This window comes from Rhipicephalus sanguineus, chromosome 8, assembly GCF_013339695.2.
Source record: "Rhipicephalus sanguineus isolate Rsan-2018 chromosome 8, BIME_Rsan_1.4, whole genome shotgun sequence".
In the NCBI taxonomy this organism is placed as follows: domain Eukaryota; kingdom Metazoa; phylum Arthropoda; class Arachnida; order Ixodida; family Ixodidae; genus Rhipicephalus; species Rhipicephalus sanguineus.
Window position 1 is genome coordinate 69,346,087 of NC_051183.1, and position 12,060 is coordinate 69,358,146.

General features: G+C 43.7%; 1 protein-coding gene across 1 annotated transcript; it reads right to left on the bottom strand.

Moving 5' to 3' along the window:
* Nucleotides 1-304: 304 nt before the first annotated feature.
* Nucleotides 305-11,629, bottom strand: LOC119403298 (uncharacterized). Its single transcript, XM_049418265.1, has 6 exons — nt 11,546-11,629; nt 7,446-7,510; nt 6,431-6,517; nt 4,326-4,383; nt 2,667-2,704; nt 305-355 (listed from the first exon to the last, which is right to left on the bottom strand). The coding sequence occupies exons 1-6, from the start codon at nt 11,592-11,594 to the stop codon at nt 305-307; spliced, it is 348 nt and encodes a 115-aa protein (XP_049274222.1). The 5' UTR covers nt 11,595-11,629.
* Nucleotides 11,630-12,060: the final 431 nt, after the last annotated feature.

A 12,060-nucleotide genomic window follows, 5' to 3' on the forward strand; every position in this document is an offset into this window, starting at 1 on the left:
TAATGTCATGTTTGTAGTGTTATCGGGGTTGTTCACGAATCGCGTTTTGAACTCCTTAAACATAGAGATGTAGAGAATACCAGTTGTCCCTCGAATACTCTTACCGCAGAGAAAGACACTTGAAACGAGCCCGGCGGTTAGCGAATGGGCAAATTAAGTATTGCAATCAGACTACTTAATCGCAATCCAAAAGGGGAACGCCACTGATTCAATGAAATTACTCGCAATGAGTCATCAGAAACAGCGACCGACTATTTCCAGCACGTAAAAAAAAGCTACGCTGGCAACGTTCACAACGGCGAATTTAGCACTGGTTGTCCCAATTGCTTACTGACCGGTAGGCGAGACTGTGAGCCTTAGAGGACATCCAACGAGTGCCGTCATACGTCACGTCTCCCCATGAAGTATGCATTAAAGCAGGCTTTCTTAGCATTTAGCTCGCATCATACTTACCAACAGAAGCGCACAAGGAATCCGTCATTCATGGCTTGACATTAAACCTGTGACGACATCTCACGTAGCGTACAAGGACTTGGAAAAAGACACTGCTTCGCCACAGGGGTGAAGCAATGAATGCGATAGCAACAAATATGGAGTGTATTTTTGTACGAAGGAAGGCTAGACGGCTAAGTCTTGTGGATCCCAATCCTCGCGTAACTCTACCAAACCCTGGTCTAAAGGGAACAAGGTCGCTCCAGAGAAGGCGAAGCGGTTTTCGTGCTGTCTGTCGTCTCAACGCGAAGTAAGCGGTGGATTTTGGCTGTTTTGAGTCCAACAAAAATGCATTCGTTTCATGCATTCTAACTTAAAAAAAAATACACATTTATGTAAACCAAGAAAGAACTTACCAGACAGGGTGTTCCGAGTTGGTATGGCCTTATTACGAGTTGTCCGAACCGGGTCACACGCAGCGATACACGACAGGAGGGTGCGTACCCAGACCTAAAGCAATAAATAGAGAAAAGGCAAGTTTTAGAGAAATAAACGACCTTTTCGGTTCAAATGGATTACCACTGAAATGCACGGGCGACCCGCGCTTGCTGTCCTAGGCAACTGAAGTATTTTTAGTGATGTTAAATGTTATATCGGTACAAAAGAACAAAAGACCTCGGTACATGGCTACCGGCGAAGCAGATTAGTTGGAGACGATGATATGTAGCCGCAATCTTAAAATGGGTACATTGCATGTCCGCCACACTCCACCCCACACCGCACTGTGCATAGCGCCGGTTGTCCATTAAATTGTAAGCGTCCAGCCTTAATAGGTCCAATTGCATTAGGGCCCTGAATCTTGTGCGGCGGTCATCTTTTTTCGGGGACTGTAGCGTCAGCCAAGTCCCAGCGGGCTTCTGTCCTACCGTATCATGTCGGCACATGCTAATGAGCGGTGTAATAGATAAAACGTACAAAGGTGTAGTGTGGCCCAGGACCTTGCGCACTTGGAGATAGAGAGAAATGTCATATGTACGGATAGCAAACGTCGTCGTATTATTGAACACTCTGCCTGTAGTGATCTGTCAAGTGTCGGTTTATCACAAATAGAATCGTAGTGAAACTTTCTACTTGTGCGCACATAGTACTGAATGTTGACTTACAACGGCAGGACTTCCTGGCCTGTACATGTGGTCTTGTCGTTATAAAAAGGTGAGATAAGCCTTGAATAGCATTCAGAACCATTGATCCGCTCACAAAGCTTTCTGTTGTATTCAATTACGTGCCCAGTTATCGGTCGTTCTATCAACTCAGTGCTCTTCTGAAAGATACTTGGTTTTACCACAAATCTATAGACCCGTACAGCGAACTTTAAGTACCGATACATTGTTGCCTATGACAACCTTTTTGATTTGGACGAGGCTCGGCGAAGAAACAGCTTTTGTTGTTTGCAGCACCAGCTGTGTTCTTGTTCGATGGTCTGTTATACTCCTAGATGAAGTGCCCTTTAATGTTGCACTAATGTGTCCTAATTGATCAGCCTTTATACAGCTCATTTTTTTTTATCTCAGACACATTGACTGAAAGACAGGAGCGCACAGTGCCCACGTTTAAAATCGATGTTGGCTCAAATACCTTGGAGTTTTCTGTAAGCCTTGCGTCCAAGCTGAGATCACTATTACTGCGGTTGAGCTGGTTAAAACGTTCTGAAAATTCGCACACCCTATACGTTTGATGTTTGCATAGTAAGGGAAGCAAAGTGTACCTTAAGATGTAGCAATGTTTTTGAAACAATTTATTTGTATGAGCAGCATCGCCTAAATATACGCATGTTAACACAATGCCATATTATCGATGACTGAAGCAACGCGCTGTATTCTATAAAGAGATAGGGAAGGAAGCAAACAAATGCTTCACTGCGGTTGCAGGCAACCACCAAGCATTTTGTTTAGGCCTGCTGGTGGCTTCTTATTAGATGATGAGCGTGAATATGTGACTATAAATCACCTATAAACAGCGTTTGTGTCTAGCAGATAATAGAAAATGAAGTGATGTGCCCAGAAATGAGTGCCATATATATGTTAGCGCAATATTCTCTTTCTGTGAACCGCCACTATTGACAAAACCTAAGGTTTGATTATTTTTGTTGCCAGTGTGCGCGCACACCTCATCATATTCATCTCTACTGCATAAGGTTTCACTAACTCTTTCAACCGGAGTATGAATAGACTTACCCCTCGGTAAACGTCGTCGCATTGTCGTATTTTTGGCCCTGAAAGAGAAGTTAACGTCGCATTGAGAATATACTGCTCTTGAGGATTATAACCGGCGAGAAAAATCATTTGATATTACAGAGCTTGCTGTGGTGGATAATATCGTGTAAGGACGGGCAAGTGTCCGTTGCCTTCTGAAGTAAAAAAAAAATACATGATCGGTCAATTCTCCAGTACAAATATACGTCTGTGTGACTATTGAAGTTTCAGTTCAGAGGAGTGTGTTCGGGAGCCAATGCACGCCGGGAATATTTTTGCGGCTCTTCCTTCCGCTGGCGCATTTAAACGAGACAGCAGTAGCTGCTATTTGTCAACCACTTACCATTTGCACGGTCATGTCGAAATAGCCTGATGTGGATGTCGCGGTGCAGCGCCGCTACTGTGCTAAATTTCAGAGGTTAGTGTACATTGCGGCAAGCGTGACCATATAAACAATACAGGGTAACTGGTCTTTGTTGTGAAATGCAATTTGTCGTGAGGCCGTGACCTTACAGTTCTTTGCTGCATAGAGCTGCAGGTGATCGAATACGTGCTATAAAATTGTGCAGCAATTTGAAGAATCATTTGATAGTGCGTAAGCATATCATGGCCTTTTTTCCCTAAATGACCACTTACAATTAGGTTACGAATCATCTGCAATGTTCTAACGTTTCGGTGCCACACAAAGTTCTGTTATTACTTCCCTTTCCAGTAAGAAAGCGTTATCTTGCGATGCGATTTTGCTCTAGTTTTTTCCGGGGTGCTCTACACTGCCTTTCGGTTGCAAGAACTAAAATTCGGCTGCATTTTAGTTCTTGCCTTTTCAGTGAAGCCAAGTTCGTAAATGTGATATCGACAACAAATCGTGCACCGGGTCTCTGCTGCATTCAAGCAACCGTGCTCAAAGTGAGCTTCACTCATGGCTGATTCGAGAACATATGCGTTTGGAACAAAGCCGGCGCAGCGGGCTCGTAGCCACGGCGGGGAAAGGGGGTGTACCTAGGGGCCCGGGCCCTCCCGAAATTCTGATGGCGGGGGGTGTTTTACCTAAAAAATAATAAAAAAGGTGTTTTTCAGGGCTTTCAGCAAGTGCGCCCCCCCCCTCCCCCAAAGAAAATTCCTGGCTACTGGCCTGCGCCGCAGTAACATCTCTGGTACACCTTTGAGGAGATACGCATCATGTTCTGATCTTTACAGGTTACGATCCGTATTCACAAAAAGTTCTTACACTCTAAAAAAAAAAAGGAGTATGCGTTACTCTATTCGGCGAGTACTGACGTGCCACATATATGACTCTCTTTAAAGTGACACGTTAACTCCCTTCTGGGTCCCACAACCCTCCGACGAGAGTATACTGATCTCCAAAGAGAGTTCACGTGCCTCTTTGAAGAAGTCATATACGTGTGCAGGACTCAGAGAAGAGTCATACGACTCTATTTTCCTTAGAGTGTAAGCTAGATTGTTCATAAGAGAAAATTCAAGCCAATCACGATGTCACATATGAGCGTAGGTGGTCCGCCAGTGGGAATTCTTGCTTACAAAAGATTAAAAAAAATGTTTGTCAGTTAGGCCCCAGCAATTTTGCAAAAGCGTGAAAGGAACGCCAGCTAAATGTGTTATCAGTGACGTAGCTATGCTTACTCTGAACGATGCACTCTCCTCTATAGCATCGTCCGTGACGACCGAAGAACGGCGAAGGCTGAAAGCAAGGTGAAACAGAAAAGCAAATTGGCTTCCATAACTTGACACATAGCTCACCTAATATGTAAGAAAACTAATGAAACAAACTCGTTGATTACTCTAGCGCTTATGATTTATACAGGGTGTCCCCGCTATCACGCAGCACGATTTAAAAAAAGAGGAACGGCGTTACGCGAATCAAACCTACAGCATATTGTTCCTAGTACACTAGAGTAGCCACTGCTATTTTTTTCGTTAATGAGGTTTCATTAATTAGTCATAATTATATTTCTAACTCGAGAAGTACTCGCCTAATTGTCAAAATGTCAATGAGGCGTATGTAGACATGTTCAAATGGCATTTAACTGCGCTACTTTCAACAACGTGCTAATTGCGCGCTCATTTTTTCCGGCTGATAAAGAAAGCCCGCTAAATATGAAAAATAACACGTGACTACGCTCCCACCCGCAAAGGAAACCAGCGCCCTCAAATAAGCTTACTGAAACAACCGCTTTGCCTGTCGCCTGTTGCGAAAGACAGCGTTCCGCATTTGGTAAGGGTACAGGTCGGGCGCCAGCGATATGCGTGCAATTTCGCTGGGATTCAATCCGTTCGATAGTACGCCGCAATCATCCATATCTCACGGCCGACTGTTCTCATTGATAACGCGGCAGGTGTTCTGATTACGGCCTGACTCTGTAAAGCCAAGCGGTGCGTTTCTAGGCCGGGGAGTGGCAGATAGGGCGATGCGTTTTTTTTCTGCATTTTTTCCTTGATACTGTCTACCTCATAGGGAGCCCGTTTGAGGGCGCTGGTTCCCAACGCGCGCAACACTCTAGTCACGTGTCACTTTTCATATTTCGCGGGCTTTCTCGATCAAGCGGAAAAATGAGCGCGCAATTAGCACGTTGTTGAAAGTAGCGCAGTTAGATGCCATTTGAACATGCCTACATACGCCTCATTGACATTTTGACTATTAGGCGAGTACTTGTCGAGTTGGAAATATAATTATGACTAATTAATTAAACCTCATTAACGAAAAAAATTGCAGTGGCTACTCTAGTGTACTAGGAACAATATGCTGTAGGTTTGATTCGCGTAACGCCGTTCCTTTTTTTTAAAATCGTGCTGCGTGATAGCTGGGACACCCTGTATACATTTCTTTATGCCAAGACAGGCACAGCGCTAATGTCGTGATTTCTTGGAAATTATTATGCAAAAAACAGGCATGCAGATTACCGGTGGGCATTCAGTACCATGCTGTCCGCAAAATAAGCAAAACTGCTGTAACATATTAGATAAATATGTGTCAAAGTAACTCTATTACTGCTGATATTTAAGGAAATTATTGTTGTTTGAGTGATATGTCAGGCGATAAGACACCGTTATCTTCTTGATCTACCAAATAAAAGGCGTCATTTTTAAGCCTCTTTTACCACTGACTGCGCCAGTTAATCGCTGATAACGATCACTTTGTAATGCGCAAAACGTAGTTAATACCGTTCTCAAGCGTAGGCTTGTGCATTTTTTGTGCTCTGCACTTGGCCTGATTCATCACAGGATATTTTGATGAGCCAAATCACAAGAGGCTGAAATTTTTCAGCAAGCAATTATAGTCGTTCCGCTAGTTAATGCGTTTAATATTGTTCCTTTCACTTACACAATGCGCAAAGTATTTTTAATTTTTTTTTGTTGCTGGGATATCATATCCTAAAGCGACAATATGACAATAAGGCGCGGCAATAATGGGAATCCTTATATATATGTGCTATGTTTTTGTATATCACAATAGAGCATAGGTATTTTCATCACACTAGGCTAATACCATGAAAATAAATATTTTTGTTAAGCATATTTTTTGACTTTACGCATGCAGAATACATTTTCCCTTGCTGTAATTAAATGGCTAGTTTATTTCTATTATGAGATGCACCGCCGGACTTCTTAGTAGATATTTGAAATTTACATAGTATTAGCTAACCCATTTGCTGTTTACCACCGCACGGTACGCCTTCCCTGATGCGGAATACTTCGGAACGAGACTATGTAAATTGCTCGGAACTTACCCGGCAGCGTGCGCCATCTGACAATATTCCTTGAAAGACTCCCTCAAATGTGTAGCAGAGGTATCCGCATGGATTCTGTGGTTGCGGCTGAAAATTATAGACAAAATGTCAGTGAGACTCCGACAATTTAGCTACATTTAGCGATTTTCAATAAAACTGACACAATCAAAAGAGCAATGCCGAAAAAAATGAATTAAATTTCAGCATTTTACGTACGAAATCATGCTATGTTTTGAGGAAGACCATAGTAGGGCACTACTAATAAATTTTAACGCCCGTGGGTTCTATAACTTGCATGTAAGTACAAATGCACAAGTATTTTTGCATGTCCTCCATCGAAATGCGGACGCCATGGCTATAGGAATTGAACCCGCGTCATGGATATCAGCAGCGTTGGCTCTTAGCCGTTGAATCTTAGGCAAGTGCTGCGCAATGTTACGCGCACATGTACACTCGATGAAGGCGGGTGACCAGCGAAGCAATGTACATTTTCGCTATTGTCTATTGCATCAGGTCTAATTGTTTGTGTTTAAAAAACCTGTAATAAGATTGTAGTTCAGTGTAATACGGCTACACATATATTCTTTGTCTTTTTTGTTGTGAGCTTTGGCTTTCTCGCTTTGCCTATCATAATCTACACTTACTGAAAACTTACTAAATGTTTCTGTAACGTATGGCAAAAATAAAATAAGTACTCGTACTATGCACGAAGGCGCCGATGGTAGGAATAACATGCGATGAAAGGTAAGTTGTATTTATATTTTTCAGCATGGGGACAGACGAGTGTCCGGAAGAAGGGATGCCAATAGGTGAATGACCAATTCATCAAATATCCCTATGCCTCCGTGCTCTGATAGAATTTGCTGAAACTCTGATGAGCAAGGCACAATGAGCAGACCTATAGCAGAACGTGCAAAAATATGACACTATACCATAGGATTTACCAACTAGCGCAAACGAATAGCAGTACTATGACTTTGCCGCCGGTAGCCGCAGAATGTTCAATTGCACTTACCCCAATGAAGAATCCGCTGCATAGGTGTGGATGGTAGTCTTTTCGGGACTCAACGCAGGAGATGCCTGTTGGTGAGAATATGAAGCATTGCGTCATTAGGTGATTAGCGTGTATTAGATAGCTGTAATGAGAGGGAGCCGGAACTGCAAAGGCACAGTGAATGAAAAAAAAAAGCAACAGCGGGAATCAACTGGTGACATAAATTTGGGGCAATATTTCATACATTTTTTGTTAGGTTTAACCATTTTCAGCTTTCACATTTCGCCACCCTGCAAGCATAAGCCCCATGAAAATATCGGCGCAACCTTTTCTCTTGCATGACGTCAGAAATATTTCCAGCTGTGACTAATTTAAAAAAGATCTGGAAGATTTTTTCTTCTCTGCGAAGCGGTCATATCGCTGCCATCACCATGCATTCAGTCGTAAGAAATTCATTTGTAAGAATCACGCGCATCTACGAAACCTGTTGTTTTGCACAAACGACCGAAGTGTGCAGGATAACGCACAGAGCCAGTTTCAATGACATCTACTGAGTGTGGAAAAATCACGGAAGCTGGGCATTAAGTCCCTTCTAACGTGTCTGATGTCGCGGAGTCCAAAACGACCGAAGCGTGGAAGCAAACAACGTCTTAAGGAAGCCATTGGCTGCGTGGCCTTCCGTTTCTTCTTCCAGCTTTTGACTTCCATCAGAAGTCGACCTAAGCACTTTGCTCGGTCCTGTTCCACCACAATACGTAGTAGCAGCACTCTATTTCTCTTGAAGGCTCCCCCATGAACGCGCTGCTAGCGTGGCTTACGGTTCGATGCTTGAGGCTATTGTATTCGAGGTAACGCTGTAAGCTATTCATGTGGTCATATGCGCTGTGTGCGCTTTGCTGTTACGTTGTACGCAAGGTTTCCAAGTGAGCACGTCGCCGCGCGTTCGTTGCGGTTTAGAAGAGCTAGACAACGACCAAGGAAACCCTGTATATTATATACAGAATGACTAATTTTAAATCTGTAGTTTCTTTCTCTCGTTATGATTTGTGAGAAAAATTCGGTTTTCCCTGGTTTGATAGAGTCGTAAAATAGCATACAGCGTTATAAGAATTCAGCAAGGGAGTCGCTCTGAAATTAATCAAGATTTGTCAACGACTTTGCATACATCCCTTTGTCAATGCAAATTAGAGTAGGGGGTATTGAAAGAACGAATACTTGAAATTCAAAGATTCAGGTCAACGCAATGCAAGAACCGCTCTGAAACAGTTGGAATAAATGGACGTGCGAATGTTCGCACTTGGGCTTTATGGCGACTCAAAGTGCATTGTAAGCAGCGGCTATCGAATGATGCTATATCTTCAATGCAAACAGGTTAGTATTTACTTCACACGTGTATGTAGAAGAAATAACAAACAATTTGAAACAACAGAACCGGAAGAGTGTCATGCCAGTTTGCGCTAATTGGTGTGTGCTTAGTCCGAGGTATATAATTATATTCTACGATCGAAGCGCTGCGAGCCCTTTCAGCCCATTTACTGCGTCCGAACACATGTGGGCATGCCGAGAACGTACTGATAATTGTTCTTAGCGAGAAATTCAGGACTGTCATTGGAAGGGTGTGTGTTCTCGCAAGAAATTCACTGTTTTTTCTTGGCAAAGACACACGGTTCTATTATCTTCAAGCCGTTGGCCATGCTTGAGAGGCCAGCGTGCGGCAGTTTCCGTAGCTTCGGTTCATTGTCTCTGCCTATTGTAGACGAATATTATTCTTGCTCAATGTCCCCCTCCTCGGTTTACACGGACGTCGCGACGTGGCTGCGCCAATGATTTTATAAGCATCATCCGCGCAATGAGAAAAAAAAGAAAAAAATATAATTTCTACCGCGACGCGCAAACTATGTTTGCGCGTCCCAACATATACAAAAAAAATTGGGGGGACGCTTAAGCTTCGCCTTTAAGAGTTGAACGCGATAGGGATATACTGCCCCTAGTGCGCACTTCGAACACTACGAGTGTTTAACAGAATGCGCGCACTAAGGTGTGTGCCTTATGTAATGGGTAGCATGCTTTAAACCAGGAGCAATTATGCGCGAGAAACTTTTTCGAAGTTGCGATGCACCCACTACGTGGTCTTAAAGGAATACGCGCAGTAATGTGCCTTCTGTAATGGGTGGCTGTCTTTAAACCACTAAGTCGTTATGATAATGACATGGTGTGACGCCCGATGGCAATGTACGCTTGTACTACGCAATATTACTGCGATATTGAATATCGTACTGTGACACCTGTATACGGGCCGCGTATTTTCGGGAAGCATGAAAGTTACTTTCAGTGCAGCTCCAAGCAGAGGCGTGGCTGTGTGGTAGAACACCTGACTGCCACGCAGACGGCCTGGGTTCGATTCTCAACCAGACCCAATATTTTTATTATTTATTTTATTTGCAGCTTTTTCGATTTTTCGGTCACGGACAAGATGATGATTTTTCGCTCACAACCAACGGTGCCGACGCCGACGGCGGAATTTCTGCGATACGAGCTCTTTAACGCTATCGCGTTAATATATGCCAACGCCTGGTATATACCAGGCATCGGTGCCGTGCACCATGTGAAGCGTATATTCATTCTGATTGGTTAATGTTATTGGCTGAACGGGATCTGAACTACATATACTTCTGTCGAGTCATCAGTAAGAAACATGATGATCCGGATTTAAACGACACCGCCTGCCAACCTACTGATCTGGTTTTACCTGACAGAATACGGAGTATTATTGGCTGGAAATTGAAGGTCCCAACGTTGTTTAGTTCACTTAAACACAATGAGCTGCTGTTAATTAGGACCTAGGCGGTGTCAACCAGCGCTGGTGAAATTATTCATGTCACTCGAGTATAGCTAAGATTTCCACGCTGTGGCACGTGGCAACACTATTTCCGGCTGGCCTAGTGCTTACAGCGTGAAAGATTACTTTTAAATCCAAAAGTGTACTCTGCCATTCCATTTTTTTTAATTTTTAGGTACATATTTTGCCTCTCCGCACAAGAATGTGGCTTAACTATAAGATTTAGGCCTGCGGCGCACCATATGGGTTTTGAAATCTTCAGACACTTCGACATCAATGAACTCGCTTGGATTATCAGCTGAGTCTTCTTTCAAATAATAAAGCCTACCAGCGCAGAATAGCCAGCGGCTTTACTCTGCCAAGAACAAATAGGCAACCGACGATGTCGGTTGATTACAGTTAAAAACGAGACCTCAGCACAGAGTACTCGTTAGGAAGAACGGTGGTGATCCTCTAAGCCTTAATATTCAGCGGTTGGACAGCACCGAAATTTCTCGTAGGTGATCGTATTATAAATTTTTCAGGAAAGCCTAACTTAGTCTCAGTTGCCCTAGCTGAGTGCCAGATGAAAAGCTACCGTTTACCCTGTGGCATGATGAACGACCTGCATCGGTTCATACCTCTAGTTCAATGGTTGTCTGGCCTTACCTGACGAGCGTGGAGTAGACGGAAAAAACTAAAGCAAACAGGCTTATGAGACAGTTTTACGTTAACAAGACTTGCAGCAGGCACGCTATTATGAACTATTTGTCACGTGGCGGTGGCGTTTGAAGAAGACAGCAGTCGGCGGGTTCAAGACGAAACTCTTTATACGGGCGAACTTGGACCGGAAAATGAAAAGTTAAAGTACGAGCAATACACGCTGTTCACCAGATGCGGCAAGCACTGCCGTCGGCCGTCGGTGATCTGATCAGCAGTAAAGCACGTCGGCTTTCATACCTGTGGCATTAAAGATTCCAGCATAATAATTGGTGGCCGCGTTAGTTCCAGTATGAACTCTGCTATTCTCGTTACAGGCTAAAACATATCAGAAGATTACAAAATAACCTGGAAGGTTCCCAAACACTCGGGCGCGGTTTGCGTGAGGCAGTGGTTACACATGTAACGGACTGGTTTCATAAAAATTATAAAAAGATGCGCGTGCGGCAATATCGATTGTGACTGCTATTCTTGGGACCGTAATAAGGGGACAGAAGTTACACCTAGTGCTAAATCCTGAGCACACCGAGAATACTACGAACTAGCAACGTAACAGTATCGCTAAAGCCGAACGTGTGCTTACCGGCCAGCACCAGAATGACGCATGCGATGTAGCGCTCTAGCTGCGCCATCTTGCATCCGCAGCGGTCGCCTTGCACAGCTACTCAGAGGTGCTCCTGCCTTGAGCATAGCTTTTTTGCGCCAAGAGCTGCGAAAAAGAGTATTGTTGCGCGAAATCCTTGGCAGTGACCCTGTAAAACAGTAGCGAGCAAAGGGCAGTTATTTCGCTATCCGCAGATAACAAAAGCGCATTCATCACTGTGGACTTCGCAGTCGCTTTTGCTAACTTGTGCTTGATTTTTTTTCTTTAATCTCGGTGACTGAGAGCATGCTCAACCACGCCAGTTAGTTAAAAGCTTGACTTAAGGTAATTGTGTTGAGCTATTGTGAGACTAAATAAAATAATTGGTGGGGTTTAACGTCTCAAAACCAGTGAGACAGAATATGGCAGGGTTGCCACTGACTTTCGAATAAATGTCGCCAAACGAAGAGCCAAAAGTCGCCAAAGTCGCCACTTTCTTACAAATTTCGCCAAAA

Coding starts and splice junctions, on each gene's coding strand:
- LOC119403298 (XM_049418265.1), bottom strand. CDS start 11,594: ATGGCGCAGCTAGAGCGCTACATCGCATGCGTCATTCTGGTGCTGGCC. Junction 7,511..11,545: donor CGTCATTCTGGTGCTGGCCG/GTAAGCACACGT, acceptor TCTCACCAACAG/GCATCTCCTGCGTTGAGTCC. Junction 4,384..6,430: donor CAGATGGCGCACGCTGCCGG/GTAAGTTCCGAG, acceptor CCTTGCTTTCAG/CCTTCGCCGTTCTTCGGTCG.